The following is a 21,031-nucleotide window of genomic DNA, read 5'->3' on the forward strand; positions in this document are numbered from 1 at the left end:
GCCTGCTGTTTGTTCTGCACTGGATGAGTGTAAACACGCTGCTGCTCTAAAGGAGTTTGTTTAAACTGGTGTAAATAGAGATGATCAACTATCATTTGAGCAAAGTCTGACTGATGCAGGCTCCTAAGGCTAATTACCTAGGACAAAATATATTGCATCATTTACTCATAATGACAATGTGAAAATAGCTTATATATATGTGCTTCCATTTGTGTGGCTGGGCATGTGATAAAAAGAAGCGGCTGCTAAGAACAGATACAACTCAATAAATATGAAGTTAGGACAGATGAGGATATGTATAGAATAATTAGATGATATGTGCAACATCACAATAATATGTTAGAAAATGTTTTACCTGAGACCTTTAAGATTTGATTTGGCTATATCAAAAAATACACTTTTATGCTCCTGATGGTTAATTATGATTATGACATATTTTCATGGGCAGAAAGAAAAAAATTGTCAACTACTATGATGATTATATGAGTTATGCTGAGTATTGAGAAATGTTTGGTCTGATTTGGTTTACAGCTGGTTTGTTTGTAGGAAAGGATTTTTATGAAAGTACACAGACCTCATGTACAGTCCTGATGAAGGCAAGGAATCTGAAAACACAGGGGAAATTAAGCATGATGTGTAAGAGGTATGCAACTTGTTGAATTTCAATTGACACATCACAAATACCACCGGAAGATATTGAGAAACCAAGTGGTCATGCTTTACTTCAACTGCAGAATCTTCCCTGCAAACATCTGTTTAATGTTTCGGAGTGAGCCCACATGGCTTCTTTCAAACCAGACTTTGATTATGCAGACACAGTCTGACAGGCGAAGTTTGGCGAAGATTATTTTAGGCCTGTTATGACGTAGTGCTGCAGCATATATCAATGTCTGTGTCACCAGCTTTCAGATATCTGAAGGCTTCAGATATCTACTTAACTACATAATGTTGAAATTTATATTAAAAAATGTGTTTGATTCTTAGTTAAAAGTGTGAATAACTTAAGCCTTTCCTTGCAGAAGTCAGTTTCTCAAGGAAAGCAAAAATTGTTTAATTAACGATCAGCTGTTCTTTTAGAGATTGAAATTCCAGCTCGGCCAGGAGGTAAGTTACATTACAAATGAGAACTGAATAACTGTCAGGCGGTTACTCATTACACCTGTAAGGAATCCATGAAGAGGCAGAGACAACCTGAACACGAAGCACAGAGGTTAAAAGGAAGATTGGGTCCAGACTGAGCTTTTGGGGATGTTGAATAGAAAACAAGAGACACAAAACAAGCAAGAAGAGATGGAGGAGAGAGGACACTGGGGCAGTAAGGTGGAGTTTCTCCTGGCTGTGGCGGGAAATGTTGTCGGACTGGGCAACGTGTGGAGGTTTCCTTACCTCTGCTACAAAAACGGAGGGGGTAAGCATAACATAATAAACAATACTCACTGCTTGTTATCCAAAATGCATAGTACAGGTATGCACTGTTGTGTATTTTGTAAATTCAGGTGCATTCCTGGTGCCGTATCTGGTATTTGTGGTGACCTGTGGCATACCTCTATTCCTGCTGGAGACCACCATAGGCCAGTACACCCAGGAGGGCGGTATCACCTGCTGGAGGAAGCTGTGCCCGCTGGCAGAGGGTAAACTGTTCAGGACCGATTGTAACAGAACAAGGCAAAAAGTTCACCTATTGTACCAACCACAAAAAGCTGGAAAAAGCAAGACTCACTGGAAATTATTTTTGAAATGATTGCTGACAGGAGTAGCTGTCATTATAGACTTATGGTATTTCCCCACTGTGGGAAAGTTTCTTTTTTCAGTTCAGGCAGTTCAGTGTTTGACTGAGGTAATCACACTAAGAAGGGATGTGTGAGGCAGTAACACATTACCCACACTTCCTTACTGTAACAAGCTTAAACACAAATGATGAAAGACCATATATAATGGTTGTCAGCACAAGGCAAACATTGACAAACTAACATCTACATGTTCTCCGTGACCCCTTTTTCAAGCAAAAAATATATATTAATATTTAAACAAGGGAAGTTGGAAATGTTTTTAGTTGTGTTATTGAATGTTTATTTTAAGGAACACTCATCAAACTCAAGTCAAACTTTACAGGTGTTAGCGACCCGCTACTGCATAAGTGAATGAAGTTGTATTAACCCTTGTGGCTTCAAAACGGCTGCACGAAGTCACATAAACAGTGACAGAGTCGAAGTGAACTCACCAGACGTCTGTAACCGGCTCTCTGCCATTAGCTAGAAGCTCAAATGCTACATTAGCCGCTATTAGCATGACACCCATAATACATTCATTGTGACACCCCTGAATCTCTTACCGAAGTATCGGCAGTAGAGTTGCATTGTGGGTAATGTAGGTGCCAGGTTTTGACAAGGAACAAGAACACATGAAATGAAAAATATTTGTTCTTTGTTTTTGTTTTTTTAAACTGTCTAACTATATAGAGATGGAATGGTAAACCAAAGGAGGAATGTTTCTTATAACAAGGACTGAATATTTTAAACATGAGTTATCTGCTACATGTACATTCCCTCAGGTAAGCTCAGGTAAAAAAAAAAAAAAAAAAGAAAGAAAAAGAATGAAAAGTGCCATTCTTTAAATTTTCGTTTGGCCTTATATTTGCAAAACTATAAAATTGTAATAATTTTTATTTCCTTTTATTTATCTTTGGAGGTAAATTAGTCCCTTGGGTGAGTCATGTCATTTGTCAGGTGTTAGGTTCTAGTGATCCTGACCAATGACTGGTTTACTGAATGGAGGAAGTCAGGTTCTTCTAATGCATATCTGGCCCCGTAGGTATTGGCTATGGTGGGCAGCTGATCCTCTTCTACAGCTGTATGACCTACATTATTATCCTGTCCTGGGCTTTGCTCTACCTGGTGTTCTCCTTCAGCTCCCAGCTGCCCTGGTCCAGCTGCGACAACTACTGGAACACAGGTAAAATGGGCACTGTCACATGGCTTAAGGTTGACATGTGTAACACAGGACATGATAATACTATTTGCATGATTTGTGTGATATGTTATCACATATCAGTGAATTTTAATGAGGTCAGTAGTGGTTTCATGTTTTGTATCAATCAGGTGGGTAACAATATATATAAACTGAAACTACACCTGTAATTTTGTACAGAAAAATGATTGATTGCATTTCCATGATGTCTTATGTTGAATCATTTTTTCCACCATATTAGCCAGCAGCTAAATGGGATTCAGCCATCACTGATTTTAGTATGTACTTTTCCTACTGTGTCATGTCAAAATGTCTTATCTGAAAAAGATAAGACAAACCGTATGTTTTCATAAAATTTAGAGCACCTTTCTCAGACATTTGGTATGAAAATAATGAAAGTTAAAAGCATTTTTAAGAATCATCTATGTGTTTTTAAACATCACAGATGCATTAAGAAAAATTTCCTATACATGAAACAATGGGACACCACAGCACACCACAGCATGATTGATAAGCTATGCATGATGCTATTCAATGTTACCAACAAGGCAAAACTCTGACAAACTGTTTTTAAATGATATCAATTATTGACCTGAATCTTACTCTCCTTTCAGATGACTGTGTAGACTTTTCAACAAGAAATAACACCGTCCAATGGACCAACCAGACTAATTCAACCTCTGCTGCGACTGAATTCTGGGAGTAAGTCTATCATTAAAAAAACTAAGCCCCCAGACTGTTCTTCACATTCCAAGAAACAATTTAGTTGAATTTCATGCAAGATAAAACAACATTTTGTTCTTGTTGATCTTTTTCCATAGACGACGAGTGCTCGCTATTTCAGCGGGGATTGAGGAGATAGGCAGCATCAGGTGGGAGGTGCTGTTGTGTCTTATTGTCATGTGGATCATCTGCTACTTTTGCATCTGGAAAGGGGTCAAATCTACAGGAAAGGTATTAATAAAAGTCCTAAACTGTGGTAAATGTCTATACAATATTACTATCTTAATATCATATCTGTCTTTTTTCCCCAGGTGGTTTATTTCACTGCTACCTTTCCCTATTTGATGTTGTTAATTCTTTTGATCCGTGGCCTCTCTCTTCCTGGTGCTCTGCAAGGAGTGCTGTTTTATCTCCTGCCTGAACCTTCACGACTCACAGATCCACAGGTGGGATCCTAAAGATATGCCGTGGCAGTGTAAGTGGACAAATGTACTCACTGCTGCTTTATTGGAACAGGTGTGGATGGAGGCTGGGGCTCAGATCTTCTTCTCATACAGTGTGGGTGTGGGCTCCTTAACTGTGCTAGGCAGCTACAACACTTATAACAACAACTGCTATAAGTAAGTATTTGTCAGTGTGTAGCTACTTACCTGATCAAGAGCTAAGCAGCAGCATATCGAAAATGATCAACCATGTGCTAGGAATTTGTAGAGGATGCACTGTGTTTTTATGTTTTGCAGAGACTGTCTGTGGCTGTGTTTGCTGAACAGTGGCACCAGTGTGGTAGCTGGATTTGCAGTCTTCTCGGTGCTGGGGTTCATGGCTCATGAGCAGGGCGTTCCCATTGCAGAAGTGGCTGAGTCAGGTAATGGAAGCCACTAGAGATATTCAGAAAGATGCAACCTTGTCTTCCTAGACCCAACATTACAGAGCATCACTAAATTCTGGCCGTGCAGAGGAGGCCTCCACCCTGAAGTGTAGTCTACCAGTAACTTTAATAGTTTAAATACATTTTATGTTACTATGTTACTTACAAGTAACTTTAAATTCTATATAAAAACATTTAGCTGATAAGCTTTAAAATATCTCACATTGTTAAGATTAAACCAGTGGTTCTCAACCATTTGGCTTGTGAACAACAACAAACGACAACAGAAAAACTTTAAGAAATTCTTTCTGTTAAAACGTATGTACTGTTACTTGTAATGGAGAATTTTTGCATTGTTGTACAGGTACTTTTATCTTATGAATCACTTCCTCCACCACTGATCCATGATGGGTAGAATCTTTTCTGCCACCTTGAGGTCAACCTCAGACACAACAGGCACAATAACACTTACTCAGCGTAAAGCCAGTGTAAGCAGACACAACTGACGGTCACCTCTTTTACACTGCATGCATTCCTGCTCTGGTATGCAGTGTGCACCCTACAGACCCAGGCATAGCAGCTGACTCTAGCTGGCATGTTTTGGGTGTTTGAATTCTGTTGGCAAGGGGAGCGATGTGGTTTACTATCATCTGATGTAGTGCGGGGCCACTGTGGGGGTTGGTGTATGTAGTCTTAGCCCCCGCTTGATGTCTGGGCAAACGCAACCATGTGCATGGAAATTGATCAACTTTAGATGAACCTTTGCACTTTTTCACTCAGTCCTCATAGTCAGGCCCTAACTCTGCTCATGTTGCTTCACTCTCATGTCTCTTCTTCTCCCTACCCAAATATTTACATCACAAACACAATCAGGCAGACTTCCCAGCTACAGTGCTTCCCTCAATCATCAGTAAACACTAATTGACATACAGTACTCAGATCTCATATAAATCACATGTCACTATGCTCTTTTTTAATTCCACTTATTCCCACTTTTTGTTCCACACGTCCTCATGAAAAACCATGAATAAAAACTACAAATGATCACAAAAATAATGCAGTGCCTTGGCCCTTGTTGTTGACAGCAACATACTGTAGGTAATTAGGATTTTTTTCCTTTACAATTTGCATTCAGTTTTCTGTAAAGATAATTTTCTTGATCTGCCATTGAGACACACTCAAGAAGAGATCTAATACAGATAGTAGGAGACCAGTCCAGCATCCAATCTGATGTTGTTTCCCAGGTCCAGGCCTGGCATTCATTGCATACCCTCAGGCTGTAGCCATGATGCCTGTGCCTCAACTGTGGTCCATCTGTTTCTTTGTCATGCTCATTCTCCTGGGTCTGGACACACAAGTAAGATGCACACTGACTCTTTTTTCATAGAAGAACCCATTTCCATTTGGAAATCTTCTTATTCTGTCTTGTCTGTTCTCTGTTCAGTTTGTCGCTATGGAGGTGGTGATGACGTCTATCATAGATATGTTTCCTACTGTAATGCGCAGAGCAGGCCAACGGGAGCGCTTCCTCCTCCTCTTCTGCCTCACATGCTTCTGTTCTCAGGTTGTCATGATCACTGAGGTCAGTACTTAGTCTGATACCTACATTTTTTATTTATTACCCCAATGTGGCTGTGCATTGCTGTCAAAATACAACAATTTTTACGTCCTTATTTTGATGCTTTCAGGTTATTATAACATTTTTCTCATAACAACATAAAAGTTGATGTAATAATGTGAAAATATTGGCTCCAATAGTCTTCCATATTTCCAAATTGAGTTCTACATTAAAATGTCATAATAAATGTCTCTGCTGTTGTCTCCAGGGAGGGATGTATGTGTTCCAGATGTTTGACTACTACGCTTGTAACGGAGCCTGCATCCTCTTTCTCTGTGTGTTTGAAACCCTGGCACTAGGATGGGTATTTGGTAGGTTTGCTGTTTAAAAGGAATAGTTCCTCTTTTATTCCTCTGTCATGTCTGTAGTAACCCTCTGGAGTCTCTGATGGTTACCTGGCAACTGGTCTCGGCTAACCCTATATGTCTGTAAACCCCCTGTATGATTGTGAATTGTTGTTTTTACACCTAGTTTTATATGGAGGGTAGTCCAGCAATGTAGTACTGAACTTCAGTAGAGACTCTTGATCCTACATTCTCATTATGCAACCAATAGCATTGTTTTGGTACACATCCATGTATTTCAATTATCTTTCAACCATGTCTCTTCCCCACATTTGACACAGAACCTCCAGAGCTAAAGTGAGCATTATGCAACTGACAGACTGAAGAAAACTGTTCCCCTTTAAATCACACCAATCATTCACAAACATCTGGCCTCATCAGGTCATTCTGTACTATTTATCCAACCTCATCTCCCATCAAGGGATCGAGCGGTTGTATGACATCATAAAGGACATGACAGGTGTGCGTGCCAACCCATTCTTCAAAATCTGCTGGCTCTACCTCACACCACTGGTCTCCCTGGTGAGTCAGGCTTTCAGTGTTGCATATGTGCATTATGAATATCCTCATGTTCACCTGAATATGCATTTTGCACTTTACTGAAATATCCAGATAAATTATATATATAACGCTGACAAAATAACAAACTACTGAATGTCTCTTCATTGTTTTCTCAGGGCTCTTTTATATGTTCTTTAGTGGAGTACCAGCCTCTAACGTTCAATCGCTGGTATGTGTACCCAGCCTGGGCATATGTGTTGGGCTGGGTAATGGCCCTGTCCTCCATCCTGCTTGTGCCAGGTTGGGCATTATATAAGCTGGGAACTGGAACTGGAACCCTCAGTCAGGTGGGAGAACTTAGTTATATATTATGATAATGAAATCAAATGGCATTGACTCGGTTCATGTGCTTCATGACTCCTTTCTTCTTTAAATCCTTGTGCAAAATATTAACTAATAAATAAAATTTGAGTATGTTCCAATAAAAATCTGAATACCTGTAGTCTAACAGATCTTATCACCTTTTTACATTTTTAAAATTATTATTATGTAGCAGAAATGTCCTTTAAAAGTTTAAAATGTTTAAGTTAATTAAAGTCTCCATCTAGCCTTAATTATAATGTTCATATCCAGAGTACAAACTTTGAAAGATCCAACAGCCAACATGCAGTATTATTGATTAATAGTATTATTGTCTTAATGCTGTTTCACCACTGCAACAATGCAATAAACCCATATTATGCAACCAACTCATAACAAGGGCTTTAATTTTACACATTTGATCCAGGTCAGTGGAAAGTTTGGTATTGAAAATTACTGGTGAATATTTATTTAAATTTCTTAGCGTTTCCATCGTCTTTGTCGACCTGACCTGGACTACTCACTGACCCAAAAGAAAGAGGCTGAGCTGCAGCGCGTCGGAGGGGAAGCCCTTCAACAGTTCACTGATTGATATGAAAGGTTATCCAATCCTTAACCAATTTGGCAACTATACCTATGGACCCAACAAGTACGATCTGGCACAGAGCGGGCTGGTTACTGACTGTGATATTACTGTCTCTGCTTTTCCTCAGGCAAGTCTAGAATCCAGAGGTCAAAGATGAGCAAGACTTCCTCCTTTCAGTGTCCAACACTGGATGAAAAAGAACCAACTATATGTTTCACATAAAAGCCCCCATTTCGTAAATTGATATTTTTCCAGAAAAGATGTGATAGAATCTCTAGATGAAAGGTTTGAAATAAAGATAAAGAAAAAACTGAAAAGAATAGTTAACTTAATCAATAAACATAACAAAATTCACAGCCTCTGAAGCGAAAGTCTAATGTGATCCATTTCTTACATGTGGTCTTTGTTGCTCCTTATACTTTCTCAACCGACTTCCTTAAGTGTTTCTGATTAAAATACATTTCTTGGTAAACAGCAATGTTACGTAACTTGCTAACACACATTATATGTACTGTGTTTTGGATGGAGAAATTTAACAACAACTAGACGGAAACATGAATGCTTTTAGTCCAATTTGGGTTACTGGTTAGTGGTGCACTTCAGCCTCTTGCGGCCGAAATCAGTATTACAAAAGCAAACAATTACAAAATTCTTTTTTTTTCTTTTTTTCCTTTCTTCCCTCAGGGCTTGTTTTCATAATATGAGATGCAAGTTGAAAAGAGTCATATGACAAACTGAAAAAGTCACATTTTCATGTATCGCTTTATTTAAATACCTTAAAATTATGAAAAATACACCGTATAAACCACTTTAAATCTCATAAATGTGTGCGCTGCTGGCAGTGCTGTCATATGCACAAGTACAGCAAAATGGAAGAAAAATCATACACATGCCACACGTATAAAATCACTTAGTCAACATACTTTTAAACATAAACCCTGTCAAACTCTCTCACGCACACATTGCAAACTGTGCTCCGTCTATGAACAAAACAGATGACCACATAACACCAACAACCGGTGGCTTGGTGCAAACAAAAACATCATCAAAGTGAAAACGGACAACAGAGCTGCTGCATGAGAGGAAATGGTTGAACTGATTATCTTGAAGATGCTGTGTTGAATTCATAGTCTGGGGTTGAATTGCTTCCATTATCACAAGACGTGTTTATATAAAATAGATAAAGACTTCACTGAAGTAAATTTGTATGATAACCTGTGGTGATGATGAGCCCTGATAAAGCATAAAAATATCAAGTGATAAAGAGTTTTAAAGGCTTTGTTCAGAAGCATTTGAAAACAAGTCCTTGCAACAGTCCAGTGTAGTGCAGTCTGTTACGTTACAGAGGGATTTTCTCTGTAGCATTAAGCTCCCTGAGAGCCTTTATGTTCAGCTATGTTGTTTTGAAGGCACCAACCTTGGTGACTGCTTACCCTCTCTCTCTCTTGGGTGAAATAAATGATGAGAAACCATTTTTTCAACATTTATCTACCAGGAGATTGATTTATTCATATTTTCCCTGAATAAAGTTAGTCTGGTGTGACAGCAAAACGATCAAATTAACAATTAAAAATAGTACACACTCAAGTTATCATAATCGCATAAAGTACCACTTGTGTGTGCAAGCCAATATCCTCTTCCTCGTGGGGAACACATTTTATCTTCACATAATCTTTTAAGTGGCTCACATGCAGAGATGCTCTCCACCTATGTGTGGATCTACAAAGTCTGCAGTGGTGATGCAAAATGGTGCTTTGGGAATAAATAGAACTTTAGTGCATTAATTACAGGATCAGCTTTCAGATGTCAAACACTTAACTCTGGTGAAGGGAACTGGAAACAAAACTGCAATATGTACAGTAAGCAATAAAACTGAGTCACCTTTGGATTTCCATTGTCCTGCAGAGATATTTTGTGCAACCCCTTTAAAACTAGGTTTAAATAACAAGGGATAAACCATGAAAAACACACAATATCCAACATAGCTACTGGTTCTCCAATGGCTACCCTGAGAACCTGCTGTCCCTCTGAAGGCACCGCAGATTGTGCTAACCGGTAGAACTGTCAGGAGGCATAAAGGTGACTTTGTCTGAGGTTTTTTCGTCCTCGAGCATCCTGCTTTGCTCTGACTGAAGCTGCTGTGACACCGGACAGTTCTGGTTTGGGTCCAACAGGGTGGTGAGAAGGCGAGATGCTGGCACTTGTGAGTTCTCAGCAGCTAGAGGCCTGTTGGTTTCACCTGTGGCAACACTCTCCGGTTGACCAGCAGAGTCTGGTTGAGACAGGATTTGTAAATTCTGCAGGAGTTTGAGGTTGGGGTAGCTGCTGGACTCGGCCATGGCTCTGTGTAGACATTCCCAGGCTGCGATACCATTAATGTTGCAGCTGGGGTTGCTGGCAGCCTGAGACAGTAGCTCTGCGTGCTGGCGCAACTGGGCAATGTCTCGCTCTGTGGCGTTGCTCTGTTGCAGCAGGTCTTTCGTGCGCAGTGTAATTTCCAACAAACCTGACTGTCTGAGGATTTCTACCGTGTTGAGAAAACGGCGATGGCGAGCACTGGTGGTGCCGTTTCTGTTAAGCCCTCTAGTTGGAAGGGAAGGGGAGGTGGTGGTGGTGTGGACACTGGACACAGATGGCGAGCTCTGGCTCGAGGAGGCAGTAACGGAGCTGGAGGAGGATGGACTATCTCTGGTTGAAGAGGAACAAGGCTGCCCAGAGGCTGAGACTGCTAATTTGGGTTGCTTATAAAGGTGCTGGTCAGGTAGACTCCTGGTCACAGGTGTGTTATCACTCTTGTGTTCTGTGCAAACCCTCTTGCTCAGATTCTGGGAATCCCCATTTGATGAGGATTTATCAGGCGGCTTCTTACTGGGGTGTGGTGCAATGCGGGGGTAGGAGTTGAAAATAGGCAGGTATGTGCCTTTTATTTTCTTCCCTGTGACGTTGGACTTCCAGGACAAGGTCTTCTGGAGCTGCGAGGTGGTTGGCAACAAGCTAGGCTGCTGGCAAAGAATCATGTGGGGAACACCAGAACTGCCGGACTCCCAGAGCACCTGACCTGTTTTCTGGATGGTGCCCGGCTAGTGGCAAAGGAAGGAAGAGGAACACAAGTACGAAACACAGAGAAATCAAGGACCAAAAAGGAAACACTGTATTTGAAGGAAGGGAAGAAGTAAATGTACATTACAGAAATATGAAGACAACAAACGTATACACTACCACACATGAATGGAAAAAAAAGAACACCAAAATAACTGAGATGCTCCAAAGAGTTGAAATGTAGCCCAGAATTTTCAAATACATACCATTCTTACAGTTCCAGTCCTTATTCTTCACATCCTAATTCTTATATTTGTTTCTAAATAAATAGTATGTATCGAATTTCCTACGTCAGTGCCTGCACCTACACCTGCCTTACCTGCTTCAGCACCATGTTCTTGATTATGTAGATGGGTGGTAGCTCATGGCCTGCTGGCATCAGGGTATGATTCCCAGGATTTCCTTGCCCACGTTCTTGGTTTTTACCTGGCTGTGTGGTTTCTGCACACTCACTGCCTCTGGACTGGCTTTTGTTGCTGTGCTGGTCCTCCACATCTGTCTGCTGCCAGTCTGAGCCGTCTGCACAGAAGACACAACAGAGAGAACTGAGAAATGCTGACAGAGTAAAGCCATGCTCAAAGGGACAGTTGAACTGTTTTAACATAGTAAGTTGGTAGTGATACTGTTGCATTTTTAAACTTTTACTTTATGTTCACAAAAGGGAAGTGAAGAGAGACAGACATGCTGACAGTTACAGTATTCACCTTGGCATACATACCTGTGAAAACAGGTTTGTCATGTATTTAATGACCATAAATTACCTTTACCGTCTGTCATTTGATGATCAGTAATTAATGCTGTCATGCTTACATTACATAACGTATGATGTACTTTGGCTGTTGCGCATTAGTAACCCGCTTTGTAGTCATGTTTGTGGAAAATGCTATAAAAGCCTCATGTTGACTCTGCTGTTAACCTGTATAGCCACCAGAAAGCGCTGTTGGATTGGATTTGTCCACATGAATGCTGTCCTAGCAACAAAAGTTACCTGTTTCAGCACAGTGCTGCTTGTATAACTAGTACAGGCATAAGAAATGTGAGTTACTGTATCCAACTACATAATATGTGACATTGTTTTTTGTTGTTTTAGTTTTTTTTATGTCAGACCACACTGATTCATACAAATTTATCATAAGCTTTGCCTTGCTGCAAGAAGGCACCCATCATAAACGTATCACACCCTATACAATCCAACCATACATTACCACTGACTCACCCATTTAACAGCATTTCCAATTACTGTGGTTTGGATTAGATTCAGGTTTTATAAGAGTCACGTTATACAACATCGTTGCTTCAGTAGTTAGTATTAGGAAAGCAGCACATTTATCATGTTTTGGCTCTCTGGATTTGAAATGAAATAATGGCTATGAGATTGAAGTGCTGACTCTCTTTTTACATCAGTTTTAGGTCAATGCAGCAGGATAATGATCTTTAACACACAGCCACGGCAACCAAGGTCTGGTCAAACTGACGATTTTGACGATATGACGTCTTCATTGAAGTATTGGTAACTTTCTTCAATTAACCTCTGTCCCCTGAATTTTATGGGGTTTAGCAAGAAAACGTTTACAGTTCCTACACGCGTCAACTGACATGGATGTAAACCTACACAAATTAAACCTGAAGATCAACACAGTGACCTATTTTGTTATTGTTTGATTTCAAAACCAAAGAAAGTGCCCTGCCCATTATATACTGCACTGTTTGTCCCATCCAGCTTTTCTAATTATTACTGCCTGTGCTGACTTGTACAGATACACGTGGGAGTGTATGGGAAATAGCTATAGAGAATCAAACTTGGCAATTTGTCAATTCTCTTGTCATATTGCTGCCACATTTACGTCAACTCACCAGAGTAGCCAGAGTCTTTTTCTGAGCTGCAGTGGGAGCCCCTTCCACTGGAATCGTCGGCATCTTTCGAATCACGTATTGCCAGCAGAGTCGTACTGTTGCTCTTATCTTTAGCATCCTTGCTGGACGTGGCACAAGGACTGTGCTCGCTCAAGCAAGACTGTTCCTTAGGCATACTGGACCCTAATGAGAAAACACATGATATTCTGTCTGTAAATATTGGGAAACACAGACATAATAACATATTTTCAGAACTGTGATAAGACTGATAACATGATCACATGACCAATTATGTCTATCGGTATAGAAAATTAAATTGAAATCCTTTAGATGACAACAATAATCACACTTTTGCGGCAGCACCAGTTTTATTTAAAAAACCTGTTGTGTTAATGCTACACATACCTCCTAGATAAATATCATGTTGCTCCTCTTCTCTGTAATATTGGGCAGTCTGTAACAACATTTCCCCGAATTCTTTCCTAAGCTGTTTGTGCAATATATTGCATGACAACTTTACACCATTTTAGTGGTGTTGTCAATGCTTTTCTGCAGGTGAATCCACAATGGCACATACTGGCGGTTGGGTGATTGACTTTAGGGGGTGTAACCATGGCAACTTTCACACGATAACAGCCTGTGCATTACTTCTATTAATACCTCACAGAGAATACTGAGCCTGTTACTCGGTTGTTAACCCAAACAAAATGCTGTAATTCAAGCTAACAGACAGAGACATGTCTTTCATGCACCTGCATGACAACTATCAATCTGGAAGCCGCAGCAGGCAAAATGGCACTCCACATATGTCCTCACATTTTGCCTGTCAATGGCATCTGACAGATACCTGAGCAGTGAAAGAAATGTCTGACAAGGGGCTTTTAAAACAAACAAATAAATATATAATTAGGCTTTAACTGATTGAACAATGTGGATTAAAATTAGTACAAGGCTGATAGAACTGGATTAAATACTAATTTGTCCATACATAGTTTGAGTTATTCACCAGGAACCTATTGTACTACAACTCATTTGTCTATAAGAAAGTGATGCCCTGTGATGCATAGGTACAGCACCCCTATAGTGTAGATACACACAATTTGTCAAACAGGGTTTGGAGGCAATTACTGTATCTGATGGTACAAAGTAAAAAAAAAAAACGGAGGATTATGTAGTACATGGGTGAACCATTTTGGGAAATTATCTGCCACACCACCTCTCATAGATGACCTTGCACAACATCATCGCTCTGCTGTGCTTTCTCTTGTCTCGGAGAGGAGAAGATGTCTTTTACGAATTGACAAACTTTGCAGTTTCTATTCAAATTTTTAATTTACACTGCAGCAAGATGTAATGCTCTGCCGGGGAAGACACATGTGTTAGGTTTCTAATTGATAGTTGACTTTTTAGATCAACAGTATAACTTCAGTGTCAACTCCTGTCAAGGCAATTTTGTTTAAACTGCCATAAGTTAGAGCTTTCCCTGAACGGGCTGTACAGTCTTTGTCCCTGCAGAGGTCCACTAGTGCTCTCCAATATTGATAAATACAACGTCTCCTTTTTCACGGTTTATTTCATCTATGCAGGAAGTATGTAAAACTTTTGATATTTCGCGAAGGGAGTGGTTCCGTGAAGGCAGCACATGTCGCTCTCAGCTGAGGCAGCAGCAGCTACCCCCCCCCCCCCCCCCCCCCTTCCTCATGTTATGTAACCCTTAACTTTGAGTCCTGCCCTCTCTAACATACACTTCTCACACCAGTCGTACACAAAATACACAATAGACGAAGTGGTTAAAATTTTAAACGACATTACGTGTCGTTATTACATTAATAGCCACGTGAAAAAAAACGTAAAAGTTATAAAAGAGTGAAAGCTTGAATAGGAAGTGCAGAGATTTGGCAATATCACGTTTTCTCAAAGCCAATAGATTTATTATCGCTCCTACCGACATTGGAAAACTTACCTCTAAATGTGCAACAGCCAATTATTTCCAATTAAAGATCGTTTTTCCCCTTATGCTCAGTTTGAGGAAGCCGGATAAAGCTAACGTAAACAAGCAGGACCATGCTGGAACTGTTATGTCAGAATTACAGTACAGAAAAATTAAACATTTTTCTCTTTGTCAAAAATGCCGTGTGATAAGACTACAGTGAAAACGGGTTGAGCTAAGGCAACGTCTATCAAGCTGGTCAGAGGAAGAAACAACATATCCGTTTGGTTTCAATATATAACACACAACTATAAACAAAACACAGGATTTTGTTAATAACACCAACTAGTCCGTTAAATTCCAACTCTATCAGAAGTAATCATATTGATTTTATATTCAGACAGTACTTACATAAACGTTTATCCAACAGTAGCAACAATCAGGCTTTTGTTTTGAAATCCCGGTGGCTAATTCTGGCTAGCTTGACGCCGCCGTTTGACGCTACGACGAAATGTCAGAGTAGGGGGAAGAAAATACATAATCAATATCGACACATTACGTCATTAGAGCCTGTGTGAAGGTACAAAACTGACACAAAGCAGCCCACTGATAACACAATTAAACATGGAGCTGGTAAGTGTCGGTCTGCCACCTTAGTTGGACCCAGGGCCGCCAGATGGACCACCTACCAGACACAATAAAAATGATCTGTCTGTGCACTGAACGGCCATTGGTCCGTGAGAAAACTACGACAGCCAATCAGATATTAGACAGCGGTAGTGGAGGAAACCAAAGTGTGCAGAAAACAGGCTTGTTGGAGGATAAGTCACGTTTAGGATCGAGATGAAATCCATGCGCCAAGAGCGATGATTCAGTTTAAAAAAATAAAATAAAAAACAAGGCTGGCTGAGGTATGAACAAGAACTTGATGAGTTCAAACTTCAGTTATGTTGTTGGGTTAATTCCAAACAGCCTGTGATCACGGATTTGCACACAACTAGCCTTTGACAAGAAAGCCTGCATACACATAGGCCAACATTACTGCACAGGACAAAAGTGACACTCTACAGAAAATTAAAAGTTTTAGAGTACACCTGATGTGCATTTGTTTGACATTTAAATACCGTTGACATGAAGTTGATGTAGCAGCTGTCCCACATTTTTTTGTGACTCCTTTGAGCCAATCAGCTGTGTCAGCTTGCTTGTGCATATGAGCAGGAGTGGCAAACAATGCAGTCAGAGGTGCAGTACAGTGCTTTCATGTAGAACTGTCGTCACAGCCCGGTGGACTGGTAGAAATTTCAGTCGTGCAAAAATAAACAGCTGAAACGCCATACTTTGCAGCAGACACTTTATTTTTACATTAAAACTTCTCAAATAATTTGATAGACAGCCCACATCCTCTCCACAAATGACAAGACAAAGACAAATCACAATTCAAATATTTTCAAAAACCGGCTGCAAGATAAGACAATAAAACAGGTGTGCCACTAGGCTGGCTAAATCTCAAGCATGCTAAATGCATGCAATTCTTTGTCAAACAACATTTGGCATTAAATCTTTTACACTTCTTCCTCACCCAATTCCACATTACATCCTCAGGATCCAGAGGAGTCAAGTCGTCAAAATATATTAGTCTAAGATCTCCCACCATGAGGCTTTGGGAGTTCATGTGAGACTTGTGGACATCAAGTGCATATACCCAGCAGAGCAGAGATTTTCTTTAGACCTGGGTGTCTGCTGACATGCATAGTCTCTGGGGAGGAGAATTTAATAAAAGTAGCACAGGTCTCTCGGGTGTGGGCCTTGGCTGCAGCATTGGCCAGAATGTGCATGATCCTCAGCAGGGCAGTCTCACTGAAAAACAACCAAGCATACAGATGTCAAACTGACAGTGAGGACAGATGCCAGAGCTTTTAAAAGGGCATTGTGGATAAGAGGTCATCACTCAATGGCATGTAATACAAGATGGTTGAATAAGGGGGGGTGCATCTTACAAGTCAAAATACACACCTGCCGACATGGACACTGGAGGCCAGACACCACGCAGACTCCCCCTCTGGTGTCAGGGGCTCCTGCAGGATTTGGCGGGACAAGCAGAGGGCTGCTCCTGCCAGGTGCACAGGCAGAAACACCACACACTGGCCCTCCAAGAGAGACAGCTCCAGCAGATAACGAGCCATCCACACCACCTTGTGGCACAGATGACAGGGTGCATTGCAATATCACTTGCACTTAAAAAAAATAAATAAATAATTAGAAAACCAACAATGTAGATCTACCTTAGCACTGCAGCGAGCAATGGAGGCAAGAAGGAGAAGGAAATGCAGAGGAGGACAGTAGGACAAATCAAACTTCAGCCCACAGAGGACTTTGCGCTCCAGTCGCAGCAGCTGATGCTTAGTGTAGGTGTGGTCCATCAAGTAGCAGAGTCCAGACACCTGGAAGAAGCAGCTCATATCAGGAAAAATGTGTCTTCTTAGAGAAAGCATTTGGTTTTTATGCATTTCACTCATTCAAGGTCTAAAGAAGAAAAAAAAAAAAAAAAAAAAAAAAAAAAAAAAGTAAAATTTTTCATCTCCCATTTATCAATTGACTTTCTCTGGGTAATTAAAACTGCCAACTAAGCCAGCATACCTCAGGGAGGAGACACTCCTCTTTCTTTGCAGCAAGGAAGAGGCAAACCATGCCGAGGAGCTGCAGATTGGCAGTGGTCACTTTGATCTGACGCAAGGAGCAGTTGAGGAGGTGTATGGCCAGATAGAGGGTCTCTTCCTGGAAATGCATTGTCTCCTGGTAGGAAATAAACAAGGCATTCAAGATTGAAGACCGCTGGGGAAAAAAAAAAAAAAAAAAAAAAAAAAAAAAAGACCAAGAGCTTATTATAGCCCATTTTCTGGTTGTGTAAGTAAGTCACTGTGCCTGGCCAAGAACAAGTACAGTACATAACCCCCATAAAACTGTAATTTTACACTTTGGTGTTGAAAGGATTAAACAAATGAGGTATGTGTTAAGTGAGCTGTACAAGTGCTAATTTTGTTTGCGTTTGCTAGAGCCAGGTTCTCTGTTCCCTCTGGTTTCCTGTGTTTGTGGTAATATAAGCTAACTGGCTGCTGGCTTTAGTTTCAAATTTACCAGACAGACAGTTCTCATCTAACTCTCAGTGAGAAAGCATTAATAAGTGTTGCTGCATCGAAGTCTGTTTGCCCATTGATTTACCGCAACCTGAGCTCAAATGCAATCTCTACCCCAACCAGTTATGTTTGTAGGGTGGAAACAGACTGACGAGTAGAGCATTTTAGGTCAGACTACTCCTTTAATGAAGCCTAATTCTCAGGTGACAATTTAGATGGCAGGTCATCTAACATAGCATTTGAATTTTCTTCAGAGCCCAACAACAAACATATGACCTTAAATTACAATTAGACAAGATTTGTTTTGTGGGAGAAGAAATCTTCTATAAACAGTGGGACTCACATGAACTTGAATGAGCCAGTCTACCAGGACAGCTCGAGTGGCATCTGTGAAGTGCCGGGGCAGGTCAGTGGTGGGTAGAGCGTTCCATGTTTGAGTTCTCTGCAGGGTGAAAACAGAACAGGAGGCACACACTAAATAATTAAACATCTATGTTGTGATAATACTGTCTTCTTGGTCGTCCCCTCTTGTACAGTTAGTGATGAGGTCTGCATACAGCGCATTTTAGGATAATGTTCCTCCCTTAAAGAGAAACATACTCTGACATGAAGCATCCCTGTACATCATGTCTCACCATCATGTCCAAGAACACGTCCCAAGCATATGTCCGGTCCCATATGAGGCCCAGTTTCTCCAGTGCCATCTCTACTTCATGGCGCAACAAGCTGGGCACCAGCGCCTGCAGGCTGTGAAGACCCTGCAACCCATGAGGGTAAAGAAGCACAGGCTCCTCCACACACCCATCTGCACAGGGTGGAAAACAGGACAAGATAATAATAATACAAATAAATAATAATAAACACCAATAATAATAACAACAACAACAACAACATCTTTGACTATCTGAGCGCTGACAATTTGTTCCACCATGGAGAGTTCATGTTACATTTAGGCCTCAAGAAAAAAAAACAAACATACAGTCATCCTGATAACTCTATGAGAAGTGTAAACGTTGTGGTCATCCCCATGTTAAAGTGTATTTCACTTTGGTATTAAAAGAAGTTTGAAACCTTTTTTTTTTTCCCCTTTAAATGTTTTATTGTAACTGTTTTTTTGTATTGATTACACTACCAGCTGAATGTGCCCGACTGTCTTCATGGAAACCCATGATGATGCCTTCTTTGGTTTGCAACGATAACCTCCTCTCCTGCAAAAAGACAACACCTCACACATCAGTGCAAAATTTCCCTTCAAATGGAATTGTTACAATTATTAGAGGAAAAAAAAAAATAAATAAAAATACTCCAAGCTGATGCTCTTATCCAGAAGTTTACAGTGAATACAACAAAGAGTAGCTTCTGTTCCCTTCACAGCCTGACATTCCTCTAACCACCAAGTCATCATGGAACACCAATATGCTCGGAAAAGAACAGGACGAGAGATACACTAGTATGTTTTGGGCGAAGGGTGACATGCAGGACAGAGGTCGTACCCATCTGCGTTCTGGCTCCATTTTGACCGGGGCCATCTTGGACTCGTCTACTTCTACAGGCTGCCAGCGATCTATTGGCCCACAGGCATTAGCCCAAGTTCTTAATGGGGCTCGCCTCTCATCCACCTGGAGGGACAATAGAAAATCTTTACTGATATGATCCTGTGACACTTAAACACATTTTTATGAGCACAACTTCTAAAAATCTAATGTCTTTGATAGTGACTGTAGGGTGGCTGCAGTTCAATGTCTTCATGACAGTCAGTTATCAGTGGACAGGAATGACAAGAAATTAAATTAAAATGGTGATTCACTTCAGGTCATCACAGCTCAAGGCCCTGCTCCAGCCATCTAATCACAGACTCTTGACACCTGGGATTATGGCAGGTGAATGCAATTACTTTCCTGACAGCACAGATAAAGGAGCAGGCATGTATGTAGAGTAGGCAAAGCATTTAAAAATACATTTTTAACATAACGTACGAGTTACCCAGGGAAAGTTTAATGAAGCAACATATTGCTCCATATCGTTGAGCGCACTGTTCAGATGCTCACCTTCTTGTGTAAGTCCAGCAGAGGCTTAGAGTCGGAGAAACCGGTCCTGGCCATAGTCACAGCCGGAGACAGAGTTTCCGTGCCGGACCTCTGCAGCTACTTATTCAAGGGTGTCGGCGGAGGCCTGGAGCAGATAGAGTAGCCATGCTGCCCGGACAGCCCCTATTATAGACAGGTGGGCCGCACTGATTGGGGTGGGGACAGTGGTAAACAGGTGAGAACCGAGGACTTCCGGTCGACGCTTGGAAAATAAACCGCGTTTTGCTCAATGTGACTGTCATTTTATGTATGTATATAGTTATAATTTTGTACGTTTGAGTGACCAAAGGTGTATTTGGTCTTTAATGTTGTGGGTCACTGTGAAATAGCTTGTTATGAATCATAATAAAGCAATACTTTGTTTACTCGACATTCAAGATTTACTGGAAACATTTTAACGCATCTCAAGCAAAAACTTCACACCTACTCTTTTACTGTTGTGTCTCTGTTTTATCGCTTGTCATTGCAATAAATCTTTGTGGATTGTTTTGTTCACCCTCATTTGCATATCTGGGGGAGACAGAATGCAAATACTTTCAAATCCAATAAAACTATTTACTAAAGCCTCAGTTAAATCAACAGCTCTAGGGCAATGCGTTATATACTGCCCCCTGCCAAAGGTTTTAGAAATACAATGTTCAAGAGTCCAAAGTCCCAGTGTGCAACCCCATCCATCCTTAGAAACTTTTGACTATCCTCCAAAAAAGTCTGTGAATTTTCTCCCTTCATTTTTTAATTTTATGTATCTCTTCAATTTCTAAAATAGAATTAAGGAAAATGTTATTTTCCTACCCTATCTTGGCATCTGTCCACAATATTGCCCAAATGCTTTTTTCTGGAGAAATAACAAATCTCATTACTTTAGTTTGTTTCTGGCATAGAACTGTCAAATTTAAAAGGATTTACCTTTACCTTACCTTTTTGGCCAAGCTTGAAAAATAAAACATAAATTGCCACATT

The 21,031-nt window shown here is 40.6% G+C and overlaps 3 protein-coding genes across 4 annotated transcripts; 1 reads left to right on the forward strand and 2 right to left on the reverse strand.

The window, feature by feature from the left end:
* The first annotated feature begins 1,219 nt into the window (after window positions 1-1,219).
* Window positions 1,220-8,627, forward strand: LOC130167888 (sodium- and chloride-dependent GABA transporter 2-like). Its single transcript, XM_056374412.1, has 15 exons — window positions 1,220-1,408; window positions 1,497-1,631; window positions 2,812-2,952; window positions 3,582-3,669; window positions 3,789-3,921; window positions 4,002-4,136; window positions 4,207-4,310; window positions 4,431-4,555; window positions 5,803-5,915; window positions 6,003-6,140; window positions 6,385-6,487; window positions 6,942-7,042; window positions 7,198-7,368; window positions 7,866-7,981; window positions 8,095-8,627. The coding sequence occupies exons 1-14, from the start codon at window positions 1,249-1,251 to the stop codon at window positions 7,971-7,973; spliced, it is 1,755 nt and encodes a 584-aa protein (XP_056230387.1). The 5' UTR covers window positions 1,220-1,248; the 3' UTR covers window positions 7,974-7,981; window positions 8,095-8,627.
* An 83-nt stretch (window positions 8,628-8,710) lies between these two features.
* si:ch211-132b12.7 (uncharacterized protein LOC564531 homolog) lies at window positions 8,711-15,545 on the reverse strand. Of its 2 annotated transcripts, none has more exons than XM_056374413.1 (4): window positions 15,262-15,545; window positions 12,921-13,103; window positions 11,386-11,585; window positions 8,711-11,047 (listed from the first exon to the last, which is right to left on the reverse strand). In XM_056374413.1, exons 2-4 carry the CDS (start codon window positions 13,093-13,095, stop codon window positions 10,016-10,018), a joined length of 1,407 nt encoding a protein of 468 aa, XP_056230388.1. In that variant the 5' UTR covers window positions 13,096-13,103; window positions 15,262-15,545; the 3' UTR covers window positions 8,711-10,015. The 2 variants fall into 2 exon arrangements, with proteins under 2 accessions (XP_056230388.1, XP_056230389.1); XM_056374414.1 differs by lacking the exon at window positions 15,262-15,545 and adding an exon at window positions 14,884-15,171.
* Window positions 15,546-16,003: 458 nt separating this feature from the next.
* Window positions 16,004-20,692, reverse strand: ccnp (cyclin P). Its single transcript, XM_056374416.1, has 9 exons — window positions 20,033-20,692; window positions 19,478-19,603; window positions 19,117-19,192; window positions 18,620-18,789; window positions 18,328-18,426; window positions 17,488-17,643; window positions 17,133-17,291; window positions 16,864-17,042; window positions 16,004-16,707 (listed from the first exon to the last, which is right to left on the reverse strand). The coding sequence occupies exons 1-9, from the start codon at window positions 20,084-20,086 to the stop codon at window positions 16,539-16,541; spliced, it is 1,188 nt and encodes a 395-aa protein (XP_056230391.1). The 5' UTR covers window positions 20,087-20,692; the 3' UTR covers window positions 16,004-16,538.
* Between the last annotated feature and the right edge of the window lie 339 nt (window positions 20,693-21,031).

This window comes from Seriola aureovittata, chromosome 4 (genome assembly GCF_021018895.1).
Source record: "Seriola aureovittata isolate HTS-2021-v1 ecotype China chromosome 4, ASM2101889v1, whole genome shotgun sequence".
NCBI lineage: Eukaryota > Metazoa > Chordata > Actinopteri > Carangiformes > Carangidae > Seriola > Seriola aureovittata.

Coding starts and splice junctions, on each gene's coding strand:
- LOC130167888 (XM_056374412.1), top strand. CDS start 1,249: ATGTTGAATAGAAAACAAGAGACACAAAACAAGCAAGAAGAGATGGAG. Junction 2,953..3,581: donor CGACAACTACTGGAACACAG/GTAAAATGGGCA, acceptor CTCTCCTTTCAG/ATGACTGTGTAGACTTTTCA. Junction 7,043..7,197: donor TCACACCACTGGTCTCCCTG/GTGAGTCAGGCT, acceptor TTGTTTTCTCAG/GGCTCTTTTATATGTTCTTT.
- si:ch211-132b12.7 (XM_056374413.1), bottom strand. CDS start 13,095: ATGCCTAAGGAACAGTCTTGCTTGAGCGAGCACAGTCCTTGTGCCACG. Junction 11,586..12,920: donor AAAAGACTCTGGCTACTCTG/GTGAGTTGACGT, acceptor TCTTCTGTGCAG/ACGGCTCAGACTGGCAGCAG. Junction 11,048..11,385: donor AGAACATGGTGCTGAAGCAG/GTAAGGCAGGTG, acceptor CTTTGCCACTAG/CCGGGCACCATCCAGAAAAC.
- ccnp (XM_056374416.1), bottom strand. CDS start 20,086: ATGGCCAGGACCGGTTTCTCCGACTCTAAGCCTCTGCTGGACTTACAC. Junction 19,604..20,032: donor TGCTGGACTTACACAAGAAG/GTGAGCATCTGA, acceptor TTGTCCCTCCAG/GTGGATGAGAGGCGAGCCCC. Junction 17,043..17,132: donor TTGCTCGCTGCAGTGCTAAG/GTAGATCTACAT, acceptor CTGTGCCACAAG/GTGGTGTGGATGGCTCGTTA.